We start from the raw sequence: 25,252 nt of genomic DNA, 5'->3' as shown, positions 1-25,252 counted from the left end.
ATGTTAATCAACCACCCAGTGTTTGCATTCAGCAAAGTATGAATGTTTAATTACCATAAAATGCAATCACCATTTCTTGCAGACAATGAATGGCACATAGAGCTCATTGAGGTTATCAAAAAGGGACCAGTGGTCAATTGGGTCAATGATTTGAATTGTTTGACAGACCTAGAGAAACAAATAAAGTTCAAAAATCCCAAGTAAATTTGAGAAGTTTGCCACAGAATCTGTTAAAAAGAACTGTCATAACTAATTGAAGTTAACAAAAATCCCTTGGTGATCAAAAGTTCAAGTTCAAGCTGTAGAGTTAATTTGGATTTGCATTTCTTTGTTCTAAGTTTCTCATGAAGCATGATCTGATTACAAGGGTGAGCAGTTGCATCAGGGCAATATATGCATATTTGTCTAACAAAGGTGAAATTATTTTTAAGGTCCAAGTTACTGATACCAACCGAAGGCTTCAAGATGCTGGGAAAGAGGTGAGAAAATGGTTTTACCTATGTGCTTAATGAATACATGCAGGAAACCAAATGTGTACATCATTTTAATTGTATGATATGTCTGGAATATCCAAGGTGATAGCTCAAACAGAGGAAATCATCCAGTGTAGACTTCAGCAGAGGAATATTACGACCGTGGTTGAGAAACTTCAGTTGTGTCTTCCAGGTGAGTTAAACAGTAGAATACCTAAAACAGCACTACTAAAATGAAGTCTGTGCATTTCTTCAGAATTAATAGAAAATGTTCTCATGTTTATCATACTTCTAAACACAAGTATCACTGCAATTTTAAATGGAATGTTTCAACTGAGAGACAGTGTTGCTATTTGCATTTTTATATCTAGTTGCATTTTTATATCTAGGCAATTGATGAGAGGCCATGGCTGAAGATGATGGCTTAATGGATATATGTCATTTTAACCTTTATTGCTCAAAGCTGAAACTTGCAGCTTTCCTTTGAAGCTGCTAATTCTCTAGCTCCCCTTGTTTTCCCATTCTGCTAATCAGTTTCTCAATATTTATATCAGTAACTACTGAAGCATAGTTTATTGCCCTTTTGAACATGCCAGAGTTCTCCCACGCGATTTGCGGCTTATAAGAATTGCCCCGACAGACAGTGATGACCTTATTTTGTTCTGTGTTTGGTGGTGTAACTTGCGAGGATTACAGTAGGTGGTACTGTTGGTATATTGTGCGCTATCCCCAGTAACAATGCACTGGAAAACTGTAGGTAGCCATATAAAAGCCCATGTGTTCTGTCTGCTTAGTGCTGGAAACAGACCTGAGTAATTACTAGATTCCAAATTGCTAGATTTCCAAAAGAAATGGGGGAAAGCCCTTTTCAGTTTTGTCCCAGTGATCCACCATACTCTGACATGCACCTAACGGAGGTTTATTGAATTAAGCCTGTATAAAACCTCCTGCCCTGCACTCTATCTCAGGACTGTTAGAAACTGCAGACATTGTGGCTTTTCCATCATGCCCACCTCTCTCTACTCACCTCCTGGTTGTTTTTCTTACTGTCTAGCTTGATGAAGAAGTCTGAAGAGCTCAAAATGTTGCTTGCTACTTTGTGATATTGTTTGTTGGTTCTAATAAAAGTATTGCCCTGCTTTGCCTTAAAAAACCCGTAGGAAAGCTCAGATGCTTTTAAAGGTTGATGGCTGAACTGAGAAAATGTTAGCCATTTTTGTTATGATAGGTTTGAGCTTGCAGTTTGATTTTTACGGTTTCTCCTGATGGTTCACTGCCTGCCTCTTGTTCCTCTCAGTATGCATTTTTGTCACTTTCTGTTAATGCTCTCATTAGAAAACCTTTTTGAAGGAAAAGTCTATTGCTTTGCAAAATTGACCACTGGAATGTTTTATCTACTTTTGTAGTAAGACTTATGGGTGTTAATATCTTTTATACAGTTCTGGAAATGTACCGCAAACTAAAAGAGCAGATGAACGTGAAACGGTAAGTGGACGTCTTTCTAACTGAAGTATAACTTTTCTAATGAATGGGCTCATCTACTTGTCTTCTACAATTACTGATGGAATGGCAAAGGCTACTCTAGTCAAGACATATAATGAATCTTAATCTGGTCTTATTGTATTCTTTTCAGCTTTTCATCTCTTTGATTCTTGTTATGAGACAGATGTTTAGGAGAAAAATCAAACGTTTTCAGAGCTTAATGATTTGCCTTGAGAAAACAGGATTAATGCCATGAAAAAATCTTAAAATCTGTTGCATAGTATTTATCATATTGGTTTGCTTTAGCATTTGCAAAGCAACTAGTTATCAACAGTTTATTGAGGATGAAGTCTTCCCAGTTTACTAATATATGCTCTAATCTTTCAAAGCACACTTTATGTGATTGCACACTTGACTCTGTGTGTGTGTGTGTGGGGGGGTGAATTATGACCTCTGTGTCCTCTACATGTTGTTAATGTCTATCACTAGATTAAGAATTTAATGCAATTGTTAGCATTGTTGCTTTTTTTTAGGTATATGCAATAAAATATACTCTTGAATTTATACACACACGCGCGCGCATATGCAAGCATACACATGCAAGAATTATAACTAACTTGAGTGGATTTGGAGAGATGCCAGTTGGTTAGGCTAAGAGTGCAAACTTTCCTCTAAAGCTAATTTTGGGGTCTCAGCATCTTGCTTTCTGCTTGTCAGCAATTTCCCTTTTTTAAATTCACTGCAGGTATTTAAAAAATCTTCTTTCTACATAATGCCTGTCATATATTTTTTTTCATCTGTACTATTGATTTAAAATGTAAAATAACAATGGAGTACCATTGGAAGTATTCCTGTTTGTTTGGACTGTATGTGGTACAGAATTTTTGCACAATGCTAGTGTCTTTCAAATATTGTGGGCAGGACTGTATGCACAGTATGACTCTGTAGAGGCACAGAAAAAGGAAATAATGTGATGATAGCCACAGAATATCTGCCTCTTTTAAAGCAAGTTTCTAGCCCATATGATTGCCAATATATGCTTAAAAGTGTGTAAGAAATGGGCCTATTGACGTCTCAGAGGCCAGAGATTAAGGAAAGATGTCCAGTAGTTTTGGATGGAATTTCAGGGGTATTTGTGACCCTCAGGGGCATATTTTTGGAAGGCACAGAGGATTTCTGGAGACAGGGAAGATTAGTGCAACCCCCCCCCCAACCTCTGCATGCCACAGTAGTGGGGAAGCCTTCTGCTGCGTCCTCACTTCATTAGTCGGTCAGTGTCTGGGAACCCCCAAGGATGCCGTCTTGAATTTCTCCATGGAGGAAATGAAGAATATAAATGTAATTTTAAAAAATTAATTGCATAATTCATGTAAACAGTGAGCTATAGCTAAAGAAAGTAAGCGCCATTGAAATCAATGAGGTAAGTTAGTTGTAACTAACTGAAGTCCCACTAACTTCAATGGGACTATGTATTCACTAACATTTTAGCCTACTTTCCTCATGAAAAGTAGTCTTATGAGATTGCCTTTCTCTCTGTGTGTGTGTGTGTGTGTGTGTGTGTTCCCCTAACAACTTTGCAATTCATGGACTAATTAGGACCAGATTTGATACAGTTGCAGTGCCACTTAGAGACACCTCAATGACATATTGTGTGATGATGTCAGCGACCCCAGTTCAAGATGGTGGATGTGTAAACTTTTGAGCTGGAAGTGGGTTAACTAGTGAACTGCCTAACCAATGTGCACCAAAGCTGGTATACATGTTAAGATTATAGAGGACATTAAACTCTGATATCCCATAAATGAAGTCCAGAACCTATTTCAAGATGGCAGCTGCATGTGTTTTCTCCCCTAACAACTTTGCAGTGCCTGAACCTATTTGGATCAAACTTGGTACAGTTGTAGTGCCATAGACAGACATTACAACTGTGTGTTTTATGCTAATGTCATTATCTCATTGCTTAAGTTAACTACAAATATGTAACCCTACAAAGTGAAGCTGAAGGTACATCCAGAACACTAGCCCATATGTTGCACAGTGTTAGGAGGGTGAAGCCAATCCACCCCTGCTATTGCAGGCTCTGTTGGATAAAGCCCTTGGTGGCTTTGGGCGTGTGCACAAGAGTACAAATACTTCAAATAGCCTGCCCATACTCCAGAAACACTAGTTAGATTGGGAAAATGTTTGACTATCAGTGACGTGTTTCCGATCTAACTAGCATCAGGTAGGCTGTTTGAAGTATTTGTGCTCTTGCAGAGATATTCCAAAGTGCTGGGACTTTGCTGAGACACATGGTAGTGCAGGTGGATCCACTGAGAAGCCTGCAGTAGCACAGGCAGATTGGCTCCATCCTCCTAATGCTGCCCAGCACAACACGTAGGCCACTGTGCCCTCTGACTTATGTCGGGTAGCAGTTGAAGAAGGTACAGAAGCATAGGTGCTGAGCAAAGCGCAGGTTAAGAGAGAGTTCAGCTGAAGCCTAGGATCAAGAAAGGTATACCTGCTCCAACATCTGAAGCCTCTCCAGAAACCAGTCTGAAGAAATCTTGCCCTCTGAGGGGCATAGTGGAACGCTCTAGGAGCCCATCCCTGTCTGAGTCTCTGTTGTCCTCTTCATGCCATTGCCTTTGCTTTGAAGCAAGGTCTACTTCCCTCTCTCCAGTTTGCCTCCTTGACCCCTTGCTCTTACCTGCGTGCAGATTATCAAAATCTAGAGTTTAGGCTATGCTACAACTTGTTTGGATTACATGCAAATTAAAAAAAAGTATTACCTTTTTCTCTTTCCAGATATTATTCTGCTTTAAAAACTATGGAGCAGCTAGAAAATATATACTTCCCTAGAGTGAGTCAGTATCGTTTTTGCCAGATAATGACTGAAAACCTTCCAAAGCTTCGTGAGGAAATTAAAGAAATTTCCATGTCAGATCTTAAGGATTTCCTAGAAAGTATTCGGAAGCATTCAGATAAAATTGGTGAAACAGCAATGAAACAGGTGTGTTTGCTATTCTTATTGAGATTTATCTCTCAGCTAAGTTTGGTGTCACACAGCAAGTCAAAATCAGAATTTGGCCATTATTCATACACTCACTGGACCATCAAATGCTGAAGGAGTGACGCTTCCCCTCCATCACATGCATAGAATCCCTTGTCAGACATCTGTAGCTTGTCAAGAACTAGACCCACTTCAAAACTCAACCTGCAACATGGGACCCACCTTCAAGAGTCCATGCAGCCAAAGCCCAGCAGTGAAACATTGGAGGCCACAGAAATAAACTGATCTGCATCTATCCCATGTGCTTAAAAAGACTCTGCCACCAAGCAATGCATCCATACATGATACCAGATCAACACACATCACCATTACACAATCCAGACATCAGTTGTGTCACAAGCAAACACTCTGTTCTAGAGGAGGGCATTAACCAGCATCTCAGTGTTGCTCATTCTGTTCTAATATTGCTTCAGATTTGGCTCCAACAAAGCTTACAGGATCTGGGCACCCCATATAGATAGATGGAAATAAGCTGGCATAATCATCTTCATGTGCAGTCTCAGTTTACCCCTGTGGTAATGCCACCCCCTGCCCCAGACCTCCATGCCCAGGTAAAGTGTCCCTTTTTCCTGGCCCCCATGTTTGGGCCCTGCTCCATACTAGCTTTATAATTGTTCAACAATCCATATCTGAAGACCTAGATCTGCCAGAATCACATCTAGTTCTGCCCCTTTTTTCTAGTTTGTGCTGTAACATTTGCAATCTAAAAAATAATGTGCTCCTGTGTGGCTTTGTTGGATCCAGCTAAAAAGACAAGTGACATGCTTCCTTTTGCCATGTTGGTCTTGGCTCATGTTTATTTACCTAAGACCATAGCTGAAATTTGTGTAATCTTCCTGTATTAAATGGATCTTTTGCTAATACAGGCACAGCAACAGAAAACCTTTAATACTGCTCTCCAGAAGCAGAACAATCTAAGTTATGGAAAGAATATGTATATAAGTAATGACTGGCTTCCAGAACCAAGGAATGAAATAGTTTCAAATCAAAACCTTGAGGAAGAAGAAGAAGAACATGAAGATGAGGTATTTTTTCTCAATTATCCTTTTATTTTAATGCTTGTCCCTGTCGCACAGCTTTTGGAACACAATTGTGAAATAGGCAGAGCTGAAGTCCTGAGTCACATGGCTTCCAGACATAGGCTGGGATCCTAAGATGCTATCTCAAAATGCTTGTGGGTAGGCCAATGCAACATCCAGGACATAGCAAGGTTGGAGGAGGCCCTGGGACAAAATGTTAAGATGGGCCCCTGCCCACTACATTCCCACCGCCTTTGTCAGATTGTTGAGAGGGGGAGAGCAAAGAGCAAGCAGTCACTTGGCTGGTGGGCCCCCTCTCCCTCAGAGGCCCAGGGACGTCATCCCTTGTTAAATTATAGCTATGTTCTAGGCAACTGCTCGTTCCTTTTCTTGGAACAGCCGTTGCCCATACCATGTTTCACTTTTGAAACTGCCCTTGGTTTTAAAAGCCGCTTACCACATAGAATGAGGGCAGGGGAAGGAAGCTGCACCCTGAGGGAAACAAGTTCAGGGTCTCCTTGGTTCCACAGAACTATGTTGTAGTTCTTTAGGTAATGGCCATTATTTTTCTCCCTGTTAAGATAGCAGAAAGCACTCCTCAGTCGGGTCACTGCTGTTTTGCTTTGGTATTAGTGTTATGAATACTTCAACTATGGATATTTTCTTCTTGAAAGAATAACTAAATCATATTGCAGGCTGTACTCTGATCAGAAGCGATTACATACTTTTGTAGTTCAGTTCACTTTTCTAGGACATCATGGAGACCTGGAAGTAAATATGAGAAACTGTACATAATTCCTCTATTTTCAGTGGCTGTGCTCTTTGGTTGCTATTGTGTGCCTTTTTCCTCTCTGTGAGCAGACTTTATATTCATAAAGGTCTGATTTTAGGTCTGATTTTACTACCTTTTAAGTAATAGAATGTGGTAGGTATGGCTTTTATCACTTTTGTTGCATTCATATTTGTTTCTGATTTTCCATGTAATACATAATGGACAGACTTCTATCAGATTATAAGACTACAACTGTATTTTGTACACCTATACAATTAATTGCCTCATCAACAGGTTAACTGATCACAGCTGATTCAACTTCATGACCAGAATGAAGGCCTTCTGTCTTGTTTACTAATCTGAGTTTGTAACTACTTGTAATTAGTTTGGTAATGTAGTATTACAGTTGACCATTGGTTTTTTGTATGTGTGTTTGTGTGTGTGTGCCCCTTCCTGCAGGTTTTGACAGCTCATGATCTGGTAGACTTTTCACCTGTTTATAGATGCTTGCATATTTATTCAGTTCTGGTATGTATATCATTCTTCTTATATTTTAATCCTATTGCCTTCCTCTCACATTTGTATTCTTTTTGTGGGGAAACTACCCATGAATTTCCTAAGATGATTGTGACCACCTTAATAGAAATTACCTGCATTCTTGAAAACAAACTCAAGTATTCTGCTTCTTTGTTAGCTGATTTTAAGGTGCATCAGTCCATCTTGTAATTTCAGTGGGAGAGTGAAGCATGTGCTAAATTGAAAGGCATGAGGATGTTACATGTGTGTACTTTTTGCTGAATAGTGCCCTGAAATTCGGGATATGCGAATCGATTTGGGTACAAATTGATTTGTGCCCAAATCTAGCTGATTCGGGCGATTTGGAGACAGAACAAATCACCCCTGTGGTCCATTGGCTATATTTCGGGTCTAAATTGAATCATGCCAGATTAGATTCGAATCGATTTGAGATTCAGATTCCTCCTATTCCCCCAATTCCCATCTTTCATTAACCCCCCCCTAAAAATAATCATTAAAAATCAACCAAGTGCCCCACTGCCTTGAAATTTGGGTGGTAGGTGGCACCCGTGGGGGTGGCACCACTCAAATATTGTGCCCCTAGGACCTTTATAAGTGGTCCAAATTGATCCAAATAGAATCCAATCCAATCCAAATCAAATTTGGGATGATGTGAGAGGACAGATTCAGACACAAAACAAATCAGGGGTAATTCAGTTTGGGCAATTTGAATAGAAAAAATTAATTCGTGCACATGCCTACCTGAAACTGTCTTGTGTAAGTAAGGCTTGCATATGTGTAAGTAAGTTCACAAATATGACTGATGGGGGGGGAAAGGAACTGAACAAATGGAAATGGAAACTGAAGAGCAGGTTTCAGAAGATAAAATTATACCTCAAAGTCTCAAGGGATTAGGCAAACGGATTACAGTACTGTTGGTACTGATTTTGCTCAGCAAAATCCCTCACAGGATCTTCATTCATTACTTAGTTATTTGCTCTTCCTAAGAAGCAAACTTAAACTGTGGTACATTCTAGGAAGAGGAAGATGAATTCTTCATAATGAAAACTACTGAAAGCTTGAAACTTCATTTATAACTTAATTAGTGGATGGCAGGGGGGAAACCCTTCATTTAAACTAAACAAAACCTGAAGTTCTGGGGGCAAGACATGCTAAAAATCTAAATAAATGGCTTGCCAAAGGTAGCAGCAAAGTGTCACTACCTTCCAAACAGACAGTTATTTGCATGGACCTCAGCAACCGGTTTGGTAGTGGTGTCAGTCCTGTAGTGACCCATCTTGAGGGTCTAAGGATTGCACCATGATCTGCATAAAGAGGCTGGTCTGAAAAACATGAGGAGAGAGAGGTGGTCCCTTTCATGCTTGCTCAGCTCTGCCATTGGTCAGCAAGATCATGTGCATTTTCTCTTCTCTTGCATGTTGATTCCCCCACTGTCCCCACCCCTACCATTTTTAACATGGAAGGTGGGAGAATTTTCAATAAAGGAGCACCCAATCTGCAACCTGTTCCTAAAAGATTCTCTCTGCTTTCTCTCTCTGTCCCATGCATAATTTTATACACCTCTGTCATGTCTCCCCGTAGCTCACGCTTTCCCAAACTAGAAAGCCTCAGATGCCTTTTAGCCTTGCCTCATAAGGAAGGTGCTCCAGGCCCCTTATCCATCTTGGTTGCCATCTTCTGCACCAGTTCTACAATGTGTGTCTTAAGATATGGTGACCAGAACTGCACTCAGTACTCTAAATGTGGCCGCACCATAGATTTGGTGCATAGTAGATACTACTACTACTACTACTATTACTACTACTACGAATATTTATATACCACTTATCAACAAAAAAATTCAAAGCAGTTTAAATTAAAAAATAAAGAATGAATAAGATGGTTCCCTGTCCCCAAAAGGGTTAGTCTCACTGAAACAGAAAAGCTGCCTATTGGTTCAGCCCTTTTATTTCTTCCTAGGTAGGTACAGCTGGGCGCTTAGTGCTCATTTGCACCTTATTTAGCCAGTTTTCACTTCCTGTGAAGGTGTCAGGTGATGTGTGTGTGCACACACCATGAGGTGTGAGTAAGATTGCTAGCTTCTTTCATTATTTTTAGCAGGCACACACTCCACGGGGAACAGAAGCAAATAAGGTTCAATTAAACACTAATTCTCCAGTCGTCATGACCTGGGGAGCAAAATTGTATCTTGTGCTGCAAACAAGGGACTTTCAGTTAGCACTGGAAAGGGTCTTTGCCGAATGGAACATGGAATGAGAATAAACATTATAGAAGATCTTGGTAATGGGGAAGGCACTGCTGGATAACATAGCACTATGTTACAATGCTGTGTGGAATCTCCCATTTCAGTTCTCTTTTCAGCTAATTGTGGGAAAGCAATACCTCAACAGTACTAAAGGTCCCTTCTGTGGAAGCTGAGTGATTTTAAAATAAAATGTTGGGACTCCGGCTACCTGAATGTGCTTTTCCTCAAAGGTTTTTTTTTTTTTAATTAGAATTTGGAAGGATTTTATGTTATCGTCTTTAAACCATAGAAGCTTCTGCTGTATTGCTATATTTGCAATTATTTTCTACAGTGGTTGCACTGAAAACAGCACCTAATGAAAACTCATATGGCACTCCAGGCACTTAAAAATGTTAGTGTGCTCATTGTTACAGTAATAGAAAGTACTATTGTTTCCTTGATCTGCTAATGTAACCCACCAGTTTAGCTATCGTGTTTTTATTTTTATTTTTAATAATTGCTTGATTTTGCATTCTGTGTGTATTGGATCTTCCCCCTCCATATTTGGATTTTTTTTTTTACTGCAGTATTCAGTATACCTCTTTTGCTTTGCATTTACTGATCAATAGAAACCTAAATAAGTATGCTAACCCCAACAGGAGAAAGACTGAACTTGAGCAGTTCGGATTTTTTTATTCTGCTTCCATGCAAATTAGGTTGCATTTATATATATTTATATATAGATGAGTCAATTTTTGTTGTGGTTTTAAGTGGACAGATGGTTCTCTCTGAATGAATCATACTGATGAAAAACTGTAATCAAAACTTTCTATCTAGATGATAATATTTCATGCTTATTAAAAGTAGTACAAATTAGTGCCGCTTCACTTGTCTTAAAAAAGATTTTTTTTAAAAAAAACTACTTCTGAAGAATGACTGAATACTGCCCAGATTTTTCTCCCTACAAAGGAGTTTTATATCAGTTTCTACAACAAACGCCTGTATATGAACCTTGCAAGCTGAAGAAATATCAGTATTAAAGAGAGATGATCAAAAGTATTCTGAATTAGCTTAATTTAAGTTACAGTATAACATTTTTGTATGCATATATACAATTCCACAGGTAAAATACAAGCTTGTTAGAGATGCCCTGATGTATTTCTGCCTGATACATCTCTAAAAGGATTGGGAAAGCTGCACTTGTTGAACATTTGCCAGGATGCATCCCTTCCCAGCCCAAAGCTAACCTGAAAAGTATGACCAGGCAAAGAATCCTAATTTGTACAGTCAACATAATATACAAAGTATTGCACAAAGTCTTTACAGTTTATATGGCATGGAAATTAAGATGAGCAGCGTAACCTGCAATTTCCATCCTTTAAAAAACCAGTGAATACTGAAAGCATTTTAACTCTCATAACAAAAGGTTTTTGGATTACTGAATTTCCAGGCTTTTTGAAAAGGAAGACCTGACCTGACACTGTGGGAAAGACGAGTGTAACAGTGACCCTTACCCATGCTGGTTAAATACTGTATCTAAATTCATAGGCAGCATACTTCTGATATAGAAGCTCCATGTTCCAAGGCAATCTACCCCAGAATTCCAGTTGCTTATGTTAGGAATGAATGGCAGTGCTTTATTTCTGCACTTCAGAGATCCCCAGAAGGATCTAACTGGGCACTATGGGAAACAGGATTACTGGGCTAGAAGGATATTTTCTCTGATTTAGGAGGGCTTTCATCTCGAATTAAAAATTCATTACACTAATTCATGGGGGAGGATAGCACAGTGGCTCTTACCCATCCTGGTTAAGTTGACCCTCCATGATCGGAGGCATATAGAACCTCTGTATCCAAAGGCAGTCCTCCACCACCTTGTGTGCCACAGGTTCATTTGCCACTTAGTTGCCCCCTTCATGCACCTTAGCAAACTCTACCTCACTACTGTCTTATGTGCCCTCACAAATTCTTCCACCAGCTTGTTGCAGTATAACAGGCCCCCCAAGTGTCTTCCCCACCTCATTGCTGTGTTGTGTGCACCCTTGCAAGTCCATTCACCACTGCCTCCTGCATGCTCTCAAGTCTAATTGCAACCTTGCTTGCTGCCTTGCATGGCCTTGCAAAGACTGTCCCCTTGCCTCACTGGTATTTTGGTGGAGTGAGAAAACTGCTGCCTGTAAAGTGAAAAGGGGGAGAAGGGGATGTTTGTTTAACTCTGTCGTGCCAGAGAGTGCTACTACTCTCTTGATCGACCAGCCAAGTTCGGAACCAGAAAGTACCTCTTCAGAACTAGCCCCTCCCAACTCTGGCTGTAGAACTCTCAGTGGACAAAAGTTGCTGATTTGCACCCTTAATTGATTTTACCCTGTTACAATGAGGACTTCAAAGGCTAATGACTGCAGAGATACCATTTGGATCTTTTTAAAAAACATGATTATGCTTCAATGTATACTTAAGGCTTGTAAAGAATTTAAAGGGACATTAAAAATTTAAAATTATAAAACTCATTCGAACGATTTAAACACTGTTTGAAGCCAAGTTGAGAGAGAGAGAGAGAGTTTCCATTTCTAAGTGCATTTGTTGAACGAATGTATTGTGATGGCAGAGAAGAATTCTGCACTTAACTTGCCGGTTAAGGCAGCAGGTTTTGTAATTTTGTTTTAAACAAATGAACATTTCAAAAAACGTGTGTGTATTTTTCCTCTTAGGGTGACGCGGAGACATTTGAAAACTATTATAGAAAACAGAGAAGGAAACAGGCAAGACTAGTATTACAGCCACAGTCAAACATGGTACTTTTTTTTTTTTTAATGAGTTTGGTCTATCTTGAAATGTTGCATGCATATAACTAATTTTGTTGTTAATATTGTGGTTTTCTTAAAGCATGAAACAGTGGAAGGCTACAGAAGATACTTCAGTCAAATTGTAGGGTAAGTTCCAAAATATGGATGTCCTAATTTGCATAGCTTAATGTCCTTCTCACTACTACGTAAGGATGTTCAACTTGTGTCAGTTTTCAGGAGTATTCCCTGCATTTATGCCCTGGCCATTTATTGTTGCCATATTAAGGGCAGCTTGAGATGTTGGGGAGAAGTAGAGACAGTGGGGAAATTGTCCCTCGAAAGTAAATCCTGTTTACACCCCTGAAGTGTGCTATCCAGCAGTGCGGTGGAGGGGGGGACAGGTTGTGGGGAAGTTGTTCTTGTCCTTCGTGGCTCCATTGGAAATTATTATAGTGCTTTGTCTACTACTATAACACTCATGCTGCAGTGCAAAGAACTTTTTTTTTTTAAAGCAAAGCAGACCAGGTGGGAAAAGAGATTGCCATGCCTGGTATATAAGCAAACAGAAAGTGATAACTCTGGGACAGGCTCCTCTGGACTTGCATACATAAGTAGTAGCCAAATACATACTGCTAGTAGCCCAATATAGGCCTTCTCAGAGGTGCAGCTTGAACATCCAGTGATTTCCAGATGCCTTCAATGCTGCAGGGTAGGTTGTAAAATGTACTGTCCTTTTATTTAAGTTTTTGGAAACTGTTTTGGGAGGGTCACCTGAAAAGCAGTATATAAATGCATAAATAAATAAATAAATAAATAACCATAAGTACATAGTCCAACTTTTCCCTCTGGACTTTGAGTGAGCACAAGCCATTGCCCCCACCTTCTCCTCCTTTTTGCATCCCCCTGAAAAGTCATTTTTGAGGGTCAAAGATGACTCTTGGAGATGGGATGCAGTGTGAGTGGCAGTGCAGCGGGACAGGGGAGTCCCTGGAAAGTGGGCAGAGATGCCTTCCGTGAGTGCTTGTGGAAGGTGTGTTTACCCAGTTTCCAGAAACGCCCCCTGCACAGCCGCTTGCACCTTGTTCCATGCAGTAGCTTGAATGGCTTTTCAGGGGCTGCAGCAAGAAGGTGGGGGGAAGGCTTGCTCTTGCGTGGATGCCACTTGGGAGACTACCCTTTGCAAAAGGTTCGGCTTACTACAAGCAATATCACTTTAAGCCACTATGGGGAGACAGGAGTAGAATTTCTTGGCTATTTGTAGCTTATTTTTCAAGAGAATGGTGAGGGTGAGGATTCTATTGTTAACTCTCTCTTATGTGTGCAGTTTTTTTGTAGTGGAAGACCACATTTTACATGTAACACATGGACTAATAACAAGAGCTTACACTGATGAGCTTTGGAACATGGCACTTTCTAAGATTATTGCTGTCCTTAGAACTCATTCAGTAAGTGAGCAGGCCTTGCAATGATATCCTTATGTTCATTTACTTAGAGGAAGGATAATGTCAAAGTGTGGGGTGGGGGTGGGGGTTACAGGTCTACCATGGTGAGTTTTTTTGTAATTAAAAATTGCTCAGATTTGGGAGAGAGCCTGCCAGGCTTTTGTTTGTCCCAGCAGTATCAGGCTGTGAGCCACAGCCGTGGGCTATCTGCATAATCCTCCACTGATTTACATCTCCCTGGGTCTTCCAAACTGTGCTCTTAGTCCAACAGTTTAGAATATGCAGAGTTAATCTGCTGTTATTATTACAATCTGCCCTAATTAGTTTCAACTGACCTCTTCATTAGATCAGATTGAATTAATTTAGCACTGAAAGCAGCACCAGGAAGTAGTTCCTAATTATCATTCCAAAAACTCTGTTTCCAAAATAAACTTCACCAACAAAACCCTTAGAGCTGCCCTTTGGTACTTCCAAGGGATGGTGTCTACATTGCAGTAGCCTCATTTCCAACTGTTTGAAACTGGGGCAGTGTTATAAATTTAATATTGGCTGTATTTAGCCAAGGGATTATTAATCGCTATAATGAGTGTTGCTCAATAGTGTAAAGTTTTTTGTTTACCCAGTTGAATATCTGCATGAAAAATAATGGAATAGCTAGAATTGCTTGTAGTGGATGGAATTTCATTGTGACAACTTATTTTAAACTTGGTCTGTTCTTCATTTTGTTTATAAATAAGAGAGAACATTCTGCTAGCCTTTCCCTGCTTCTACATTCTGCAGATTTCTTTTTTGAACAGTTGGAAATACATACATGATCCACTTGTTTCTGCTGTGCTGCTGAAATAGGAACATCTGGACCTAGCTTGGATCTACCATGGAAACCATGGTTTAAGATTTAGTAGGGGCAAATGACCACCTTAAGTGGCACAGCGGGGAAATGCTTGACTAACAAGCAGAAGGTTGCTGGTTCGAATCCCTGCTGGTACTATATCGGGCAGCAGCAATATAGGAAGATGCTGAAAGGCATCATCTCATACTGTGCGGGAGATGGCAATGCTAAACGCCTCCTGTATTCTACCAAAGACAACCACAGGGCTCTGTGGGCGCCAGGAGTCAAAATCGACTTAATGGCACACTTTACCTTAGGGATAAATGAGATCACATGCATTGCTACACCCCCTTTGCTGGCAGAGACTGAAATGCATATGAGGAAGAGATCTTTCCATGCATGCTTCTCTGCTATACACACAGTTGGAAAATCAAAGTGAGGTGATAGAAGAGCTATAGAAAACTTTTCTTGGTGTATTTTTCTGAATGTTTCTTCTTCTCTTCTTCCCCCTCTCTGGTAGCCATTGCACATAGGGATAAGGGCAAATGGGCGGAGCACTAGTCTTATTAGCAGACCATAGTGAAGGTTTGGCTACCTTTTTAACCTCAGCCCCATCTCTACTCAACACTGACCCACTGCTTTGGGATAAACATCAGCTTGAATGTGATTACTGGAATAGAAAATACCTTTACTGTTGGATAAAATGAATGTTTAAAATAAAATCTCTGTGTTTAACTTTCAGTCCTATTGCACTGATCCTGATCTAGTTTTGGAGCTGAAGAATCTGATCGTTGTGTTTGCTGATACTTTGCAGGTTGGTGGTGTTGTAACAATTGAATTAATGTTTCCAGTTTCACATATGCCCCTAGAAGTCTATTTACAACTGTTCTGTTGCTGAGCTTATTTCAGTGGGATTGCAAAACTAGAAAATGTATTATTTAAGACTGTGCCACTTCATGCTATTAAAATTATTCACTGACGTGTCTCACAGCATAGCTCAGATAGTTCTGAACTGCTTGTACAACTTTGGGCGTCTAAAACACAAGCCTGTGTTGCTGCACAACAGGTCTGTGCCACTGCTACTTAACATTGCATGATCACACAATGCAGCAATGTTCCCAGAGCAAATGGTGTCGCAGTGTGTAATTGTGCATTAGTAAGTAGTAGAGGCACAATAATATGAGCATGTGTTCTAGATGTTTGCAGTGGCATGTGTGATTTAGAACCACCTGCGTTAGGTTGCGGGACATGTCAGCCACTGCCTGTAGTCCAGTACCTTTTAATTTTCTTCTAAGAATAAGGCTAATATTTGCTAGTATTTTAAGAAGGATCGCAAGCCAAGATGCAAAGTACATAACATAGGGCCATTTCGCACATGACCACACAGAGGCATGTTTCAGTTTGCCACACTCAACAGAAAGTTGCAGTCAATCCCAGCTCCCTGATTAATGTTCCTTTGACATACATGCTATTGCAAGCACACATTCCTTGCCTTCACACTTTACATTTCTAGGTGTGCACTTAACATATCTTCAGTATATATCATGAAGTGTGAATGCAAGAGATGTCTTTTAGCAATAGCAGGTAATACAGAGGGATGTTCATCAGGAAGCTGGGAGTGACTACAACCTTCTGTAGAGAGTGGCAAACTTAAATGTGCCTCTGTGTAATGTGTGAATTGAACATAGGAAGCTGCCTTATACTGAGTCAGTCCATTGGTTCATCTAGCTCAGTATTGTCTTCACAGACTGGCAGTGACTTCTCCAAGGTTTCAGGCAGGAGTCTCTCTCAGCCCTATCTTGGAGATGCCAGGGAGGGAACTTGGAACTAGGGATATACTTGAAGCGTTTCGGCACATATATTTCCAGGTGCCAAAACACACTCAAGATGTCATCCGCACATGTTCAGACACCATTTCCTGCTGGGAACAGGAAACGTCCTGTTCCTAAGCAAAGGCAGCCAGCAAACAAAGAGCCTGGCTGCTTCATGCAAACAGCACCGCTCTGGTGCGGCGGCAGGGAGGGGGGCAATGGAGCTGCAACGGAGTGGCAGGTAAGACCTGCCTTCCTCCTTTTAAAGACCTGCCTTCCTCCTTCCTCTTTGCTGCCCCAGATGTGCACATCCCTGATTGATTGATTGATTGATTGACTGATTGATTGATTGATAAATTTATATACCGCCTTTCATTAAAAACAATCCCAAGGTGGTTTACAAAAGTTTAAAAAACTTGGAACATAGATGCTCTTCTCAGAGTGGGCCCATCCCCTAAGGGGAATATCTTAGTGTTCACATGTAGTCTCCTTTTCAAATGCAAACCAGGGCAGACCCTGCTTAGCAAAGGGGACAGTGCATGCTTGCTACCATGAGACCAGCTCTTCTCCCATAGTCCTATGTTGTTCACTTTGCATGTTGTCTTGTGTTCCTCCACAAATAAGACCACTCAGTAATAGCTTTACTCATAGATATTTTTTTAAAGGCATAAGACTAAAGGTAATGATCAAAATGTGTGACAAAAGCACAACTCAAGAACTGGTATTTATATATGTGTCTGTCTGTCTGTCTTGCTTCAGTTGCATGATTTATCATGTAATTACAATCCTGTTTTGAAAGGGCACAACAAAACAATTTTGTGTTGTGTTTGTGGGAGTGAAGCCTCTCTGTAGATAGTTGAGGAAAAGAGGGAGAGAGAGAGGTGGGCAAAAGAGTGAGTAATGCCTGGGTGGCGTGGTGAGCACTGGGTTATAAGCTGACACAGAGGCAGAAGCACAAAACTGCTTCCACCACCTCCATTTCAGAATGTATAGTAAAAGTGCTCTTCCACAATGATGCCTGCTTGCAGAGAGACCTTGTCTCTACAAGGAAGAAACCTTGCAAAAGAGGCCTCCATCTAGTCAGATATTGTGATGAAACATTTTGACTTGTATGTTCTGTGGGGTGCCTTGTGGAGGAAAGGGGTTCCCATCTGCTCCTTTGCTTTGAATTCTATTGCTAAAGTATGGACGGGAACAGCAGGTGAGAAGTTGTGGGGAGAGAGTGAGAAATGAAGTAGCTATAGCATGCATAAGGTCGGGGTGGGGGAAGCAGAAATTCTCCCTCCCCGTTGATTAGGGAAGAGGCTGTGCGTATTGGAATTAACTAGCCGAATGCTGAATGCAGGTCTCAAAATATTATTGTAATGTATATTAATTTATAGTGAGGATACCACCTTGAATATTATTATTTATTATATTATTCCTTAGGGTTATGGTTTTCCTGTGAACCGACTATTTGATCTTTTATTTGAAATAAGAGACCAGTACAATGAAACACTGCTTAAAAAATGGGCTGTGGTATTCAGGTTAGTATTGAAAAATGAGAAGAATCTGTTTCAACGTAATGTTAACTGATTTTGATTACTTTTTAAATAGCTATATATGTGAATATTTCCAGTTTTCAAGGTACTATGTGTATTCTAAAATAATAGTATTTTTAGATAATCTCAAGATTCTCTTTTAAAATATCTCAATTCTCAAAGGTTCTCTTAATATGGTGTCATATCAGGGCAAAGAGTTGGAACAAAATACCCTGTTCCTGTGTGCATCCTGCAGTTCCATATTGTGCCATGATTTGGGACTGGCACCAAACTCGACTTTCTGGGAATTCCCCTAAAACCCAGACAAGATCCTGGCCCTTATAGCTGCAAAAATACATTAGAAAGTGTGTGTGAGTGAAATGCCTAAGAAGCTTTAGGAGGTGGAAATGGGAATGAGTAGGACTTCCTCAAATCAAGGCATTGCATAACTTATCACGTATTCCTATGACTTGCAGAAGTGGTATAACAACAAAGAGTTTTGTAACATTTTAAACAGAAATATAATGTACAAGACATTTTGGCTTCTGCCTTCTAGTTTCATGATTTTATAATTACAGTGTATCTGTGTTACTGATTTTGTGAGCCTTCCCAAGCTGTAGTATACTGGAGGGGTGGGGTATAAATCTTTTAAATTCTTGGGATCCAATGACCACCTAAGGGTGCAGCGGGGAAGCAACCTGCCTAGAGAGCAGGAGGCTGTTGGTTTGAATCCCCACTGGTGTATTTCTGTATCAGGCAGCAGCTATATAGAAAGGTGCTGAAAGGCATCATCTCATACTACGCAAGAGAAGGCAATGGTAAACCCCTCCTGTATTCTACCAAAGAAAAACCACAGGGCTCTGGGGTCTCCAGGAGTCAACACTGACTCCATGGCACAATCTTTCCTTTTCTTCTTTCTAAGAACTATGGGTTGAAAGATGTATATTTGGTGACTGTTACTATGTACGGCTAAAATGTAGAAGATAAGGACAGCAGCAAATCATAACAGTGATAGTAGCAGATAAAGCAGTGTTTAATCTGTACTAACTGAATTAACTAAGCTAATTAACTAAAAGATTGAAGTAGGAACAATGGATCTGAATGGGTGGACTCAGATCTGTCAGCAGTGAGAACCAAACGGTGATAGAATGTGAGAGTGAGTAGTTAGTCTTGTTGAAGCAAGCAAGTAGACTGGGACCCAGATGAGTATTTATTTGCAATATCTTGTTTGCACCCACATTTCTCACTCATATACATTCAGCCTAGCAGCTGATCACAGTTAGGATAGTGCTGTCTCTTTGTTTCTCTGCAGCTTTTCCTATTGCGGTTGTGTTTTTTTTAATTATTATAGTGCCATCCATGTGTGTATGGCCCTGTACGTAGAATGAGAGGACAGGTTCCTGCCCTGAGGGGATCACACCAGCATTCACATTGTATTCTACCAGTTAAAAAGTTCGTGAACGTTCTACATCACCAGACCTTAACAGATGCTTTATGCTTCCACTGAAATCAATGAAAAGTAAATGTGCTTAACTTTTTGGCTAGGTTGTACCTGTATGTTTATACGCTGGGCCAGTTTGGATGACATTTTTGGCTGGTCAATCTCATCATATGGAGTAGAGCAAAGGCATGCCTCTCTTCCCTGCCCACCCAGTGAAACGACCCCACCTTTGGGAGCCCCCTACATCTGTATAGAAGTCCGCCTACACACATAAAATCCAGCATGCATAGGTTTTAGTAGAATGGCAGATTTCCTGCATGGGGAATCAGCCATATGATAGGAACATGGGAAACATAGGAAACTGCCATATACTGACCATTGGTCTATCTAGCTGAGTATTGTCTTCACAGACTGGCAGCGGCTTCTCCAAGGTTGCAGGCAGGAATCTCCCTCAGCCCTATCTTGGAGAAGCCAGGGAGGGAACTTGAAAACTTCTGCTCTTCCCAGAGCGGCTTCATCCCCTGAGGGGAATATCTTACAGTGCTCACACATCAAGTCTCCCATTCATATGCAACCAGGGCAGACCCTGCTTAGCTATGGAGACAAGTCATGCTTGCTACCACAAGACCAGCTCTCCTCTCCTAATCTGATCTGATCTGATCCCTAAATGCATTGGATTTTACATGTGTACGCCAACTGCAGCTGTGCTGTCCTGCATGTATGGGGGGAGTGCAGGCACATCCTATACACCTCAATCTCCACTGTACATGATGGGCCTGAAAAGATAGTCTGAGTTGGCCCATTGTCATCTTCACACCTCAGTATTTATTTCATATTTTCTTATTGAATTATACAGGGATATTTTTGAAGCAGATAATTACAGCCCGATACCTGTATCAAATGAAGAAGAATATAAAATAGTGATTAGCAAGTTTCCTTTTCAAGATGCAGAACTTGATAAGGTAAGAGAACACTTTCCATACACTGCTTTCAAAAGCAACTAAGGAAAGTTAGAGTTGAAACGAATGTATACTTGAACAGGAAATACTCGGTTGAACCTAATTTTTAAATCATTTTCTTGATTATTAATAAGTTGCATTGAAGCTGGCCTCAGAACTTATAAGTTGAGGCTATTTCAGATGAACAGTATTTTAACTGTTACTCTTACCTGTCTATAATGTCATTGTCTTACAAGATCAAAAGCACTATTAAAAATGTCATTTTTTATTTTTTTGTCATTATCTGGGTTGTGCTAAATTGTGACTAGCTACATTCTCTTTGGTAGACGAATAGTGCTTAGCTTTGCAGATTTGGGATTACACTGTAGTGATAGTGTCTATATTCCATTTTCAGTATGTTCCTACAATAGACACCATATAGTTGCATAACTAGAAAGGATCTGAGGTCATTGGTGGTTGTTTTTAGAATTATACTCTGTTGTGCTCTGGACATTTTGCTCCTCAGAATATGTGGTTGTTTCCTTATTTGATAGGAGCCTGGTAGCCATGATCCCCATTAGAGGAACATTTTAAATGCTGTGTTTAATATGAGGAACAGAATGTACTCACCATCTTTTTGCATGTCAGTTCAGCTGTGGGGCACTTATCTCCTATGCAAAGTATATGACTTAAGGACCACATATGCATGCCCCCCCTCCGCCAAATATAGTTAATCATGGGATAGCATAAATCAGTTCTAAATAACATGGCATATATTTTGTTGCTCCCACAGCAGTGTTTTCCAAAGAAACTGCCAATGTCTCAGTCAGTGCCTCAGATTTATATCCAGGTTAAAGAATTCATTTATGCAAGCCTTAAGTTTTCGGAGTCCCTTCATCGCAGGTAAGCATTTACAAAACACTTTGTGTATATATACAGTAGCTGCAGGGGCGGAGCCACCATTGTGCAAACGGGCCCAAAGAACCCAGCCGCCACTCCCTATGGAGCTGCCCCATCTGACGTCTGACACAGGGGACTAGCCATTTGTAGAAACGGGGATGCCTGGGCCCATTCACAAGGTGCTTCAGCCAGCGCTGGGTTCCCAGCCCAACTGGGAATGCATGTCTCTGACTTTCGAGGAAGGGCAAGGCACAAGGCTGGAAACCCAGCACTGGCTGAAGCGCCTTGTGAACGGGGCCATGTGACCCCATTTCCGCATATGGCCATGCCCCCTGTGTCTGACGTCTGATGCAGGGGGCATGGCTACGGCACCTAGGGGCCGCTCCAGTGGGTTGCACCCACACCTGCAGCGGCTTCCTACACGCCTAAACCATTGTACACATAGTACAATGGTTCCCAAAAGATAGATGGGTAGAGATCACATCCCCAAACCTGAGACAATGGCAAGTGCCCTCAACCAAAGGAAACCTAGAAAACTTTGTTCAATGATACTTTACCTCAACAGTTAGTCAATAGACAAAATTGAGACTATATGGAACTCAGGAAAGCTGAAATTGCTTTCCTTTGCTGAAGTGCATTCATTCTCTCTGCCTTAAATAGGTATGTAAGATGCAGTGTGTCATACATGCATGATCATTAAATGTGTGTAATAATTATCTTGCTTTTTGCTCTTTTCATTTTTGGTTTGTTAATTGGTTTGTTTATAGCCACCACTCATTTTGTGACAAATGGCAGACATTTTCATTGTCCCATTTGTTTCAGAATTGGGGAGTTTACTTTGCAGACCAGTAGAGTGGCAGGCCTTCCCTCCCTTTTTAAACCATTTAAAATGGAAAAGAAGCAACAGAGCTCCTTTTGATGGCCACCATCATAGGTCTCTATGCACCACCAGCATTGGCCATGTTTTCCTCCTGACAATTCCCCAGATAATGTGTCAGTCTCTGGCATTGTGGGGAACAAACATATCTGCTGCCAGTGTGGCACCATGTTTTTGTGATGACTTCTATGTGTCTGCCCCTCCCCACAATGCTGAGGACAATTGGGACCTTGTGGCGGGAGGGACTCAGCTGCTTCCAAAAGGATCTCTGCCACTCTTTACAATTTCAAATAGTTAAAAGAAGCGGGGAAAGCCCAGTGCTGTGCTCTATTACATGGTATGTTTCCTGAAAATAATGGGGGCCCTGAATCACACATATCATAAATGGCATTCATTCCATTTGGGACCTCTCTTCCTCTTGTCTTGAAATGAATGAAAATGGACCCTATTCGATTGGCTCTTCCATTCATTCATTTAAATATATATATATATCTCAGATTATAGCTCAGGCCAATTCAGATATCTGGCATCTCCCATATGATCAATCCTGGGATTGTATGTGGGATCATTAGCTGGCTCCCATCCTGGCTGGGATCTTATGGAAGAGATTATCTGTATGAACTGCCACCTTCTCCTAGGACTGTACACACAGCTGCAAGCTGTGTGTGATCTTGTTTTGGCCATTCTGACTCTTATCTCAGACACTTTGAATTTGTTTTTCAGTAGTTTTCATTATTTTTAAAAGAAAAAGTAATACACATTTCCTGTTACTTGCAGTGTGGAAATTTGGCTTTGGCTTTTATTGCTAGTAATTACCTGTCTCTCTTCAGCACCATCTGTGGTGCTGTTCTTTGTTTTTGTTTTAACCTGTTCTTCATCTCTTTTTAAAGCTGTTCAAAATAGTGGGGAGTTTTATTTCTAATATATGAAGTATTTTCATAATTATGTTCAAAGCCTTCTATTTTAGCCAGTCTTAAAAGCATTGTTTGCTTTTAATTGGATTAAATTTGTAATTCCACTTTAGTTGCTGAAATCTGGAAGCTATTTCCAGTTTGTAATCAAGCTGTGCACTGTTGACAATTGTAAATTACTCTCCCTTCACACATACTGAAGCAATAAAGCCTCTTGGTCTCCATATCTAAACAGGAACTAATTAACCATGCAATTAATTATATTATGAACACACAGAACTCAAATTACACAAATACATATATTTTGTCAAATGGTTGACAAAGCATTAGCTTGACTGAAAGTTTTTCCATCTTACTCGGTAAATAATTGCCTACTTGGTTACTCAGAAAGGGGTTAAAAGTAGTGAAAGCAGAAAATGGCAATGTGCCTACGTAAAAGTCAGTGCCCGTTTTCTGAATATCACGTGTAGTATCACCTTGACTCCAAAAGCAAAAATCCACAGCAAGAAACGTCAGCTAAAGATGGAAAAAGCATAAAATTCATCACCCTTGTTGATGATTAGAATAATGTTGAGCAATATCATTCGAAAATGTTACAACCTGAGTGCTGTATATTTAAAAGTGCAATCGTATCCTCTGTTTCAAATAGCTGGCTAGGAATACAGTGATTGGCAGTGAATCACTTATTTCAGTACAACTCTTACGTTACCTTGGTACAGTGGAAATATGGCAGTGTACTGATGTTGCATTGTTATAACTTAGTTGGTATAAATACTGTGCTGGAGTAGCTATGTCGGGGGAAGAGTCAAGGAATGTGTGGTGGGAAAGGTTTGAAGGAATAGCTAGTTTTTGTCCAAATTATGTCTTTTCCCACAGAGGCAGACTAGGTCCTGCCTCTCCAGCCATTTTTTGTGATTACCTACACACAAAATACCTGTCAGAAATAAATTGATACTGATCAAAGCCAATAGAAAATCCTGGATGACTGTCCACCCCACCCCCGCCCCGCTATGTTGATGAATAGAAGTCTTTCTAATGCAGGAGTCAATTATGGCACTCCATATAAGACCAGCAAGGTAACACAGATCATATATCAAGATATGTGGCAGAAGGCTGCATCACTTTGTATTCATTCATTCATTCAATTTCTTCCAAAAATGGCTCAGGGTAGTTTACACAGAGAAATAATAAATAAAAATAAGATGGCGCCCTGTCCCCAAAGGGCTCACAATCTAAAAAGAAACATAAGATAGACACCAGCAACAGTCACTGGAGATACTATGCTGGGGGTGGATAGGGCTCATGTGCACAGAATAATGGGCACACCAGTGGAACTTATTTCACCTTGACATACTCTCATAATTATATGTGTGTGGACTCTTCCCAGTCCTTTTCACCTAGGAGCCCATAGTACCGGATCAAACCTGGGGTCATTTGTAGGCTTTACTGTTCGAAAAAGGGCTCTACATAGAGCCCTTTTAATTCTGGATGATATAGCTGGCAAGCCTGGAGAAGAAAGGGTGTATGTCATGGACTAGGCCTCTGGAAGTCTACAAAGGGCCCATGATAGGAGGAGAGCTGGTCTATAAGAGGAGAGCTGATCTTGTGGTAGCAAGCATAGATCGTCCTCTTTGCTAAGTAGGGTCTGCCCTGGTTTACATTTCAATGGGAGGCTTCATATGAGCACTGTAATATATTCCCCTTAGGAGATGGGGGTCACTCTAGGAAGAGCATCTTCATGCTTGCCTGCAGAAGGTTCCAAGTTCCTTCTCTGGCATCTCCTGATAAGGCTGAGAGAGTGTCCTGCCCGTAACCTTGGAGAACAATACTGAGTTAGATGAACCAATGGTCTGACTCAGAATAAGGCAGCTTCCTATGTTCCTATGATCTGTTTGTCAAAAGCTGTGTAATTGCTCTGTGGAGCAGGAGTTCTGCTTTCTTGCCTTCGCGTTCCCTCCCTCCCTCTTTCCCTCCATCTGTGATCTGTTGTTGCTGGCAGAACTTCCAAAAGGTGGGCATTGCCATGTAGAGATCACCTCAGTATCTTCCAGGGGTGGAACTTAAACCCACATTTCCTGTTTTCTATTGCTTTGCTATCAGACTCTCAAGCAGTTGCCTTCTGATTTTGTTGTTCCAATTTCAGTTTTTCTTATCACATGGCACCTTTCCCTCTTGGAAGGAATAGGCTTGTTCCCCTCCCATGGTCACACATACCCTTTCTCCTGGGGAATTGGTTGGCTA

General features: G+C 40.7%; 1 protein-coding gene across 7 annotated transcripts in view; it reads left to right on the top strand.

Annotated features, from left to right (window-relative positions):
• EXOC6 (exocyst complex component 6) overlaps positions 1 to 25,252 on the top strand; it is a 138,180-nt gene that overhangs the window by 38,031 nt on the left and 74,897 nt on the right. For 4 of the 7 annotated variants that reach the window (XM_053309487.1, XM_053309488.1, XM_053309490.1 and 1 more), the window contains 13 exons: positions 432 to 479; positions 576 to 666; positions 1,913 to 1,958; positions 4,743 to 4,947; positions 5,874 to 6,032; positions 7,258 to 7,326; positions 12,268 to 12,351; positions 12,443 to 12,489; positions 13,667 to 13,787; positions 15,356 to 15,427; positions 17,853 to 17,950; positions 20,242 to 20,347; positions 21,117 to 21,226. In XM_053309487.1, coding sequence (XP_053165462.1) covers positions 432 to 479; positions 576 to 666; positions 1,913 to 1,958; positions 4,743 to 4,947; positions 5,874 to 6,032; positions 7,258 to 7,326; positions 12,268 to 12,351; positions 12,443 to 12,489; positions 13,667 to 13,787; positions 15,356 to 15,427; positions 17,853 to 17,950; positions 20,242 to 20,347; positions 21,117 to 21,226 — 1,256 coding nt within the window. The remainder of the gene's footprint in view (positions 1 to 431; positions 480 to 575; positions 667 to 1,912; positions 1,959 to 4,742; positions 4,948 to 5,873; positions 6,033 to 7,257; positions 7,327 to 12,267; positions 12,352 to 12,442; positions 12,490 to 13,666; positions 13,788 to 15,355; positions 15,428 to 17,852; positions 17,951 to 20,241; positions 20,348 to 21,116; positions 21,227 to 25,252) is intronic. The other 3 variants (XM_053309489.1, XM_053309492.1, XM_053309493.1) reach the window with 2 other exon arrangements.

The sequence above is a fragment of the Hemicordylus capensis genome, chromosome 3, assembly GCF_027244095.1.
Source record: "Hemicordylus capensis ecotype Gifberg chromosome 3, rHemCap1.1.pri, whole genome shotgun sequence".
NCBI lineage: Eukaryota > Metazoa > Chordata > Lepidosauria > Squamata > Cordylidae > Hemicordylus > Hemicordylus capensis.
The sequence above is the reverse complement of the archived record's forward strand: the minus strand, read 5'-3'. Positions and strand labels throughout refer to the sequence as shown.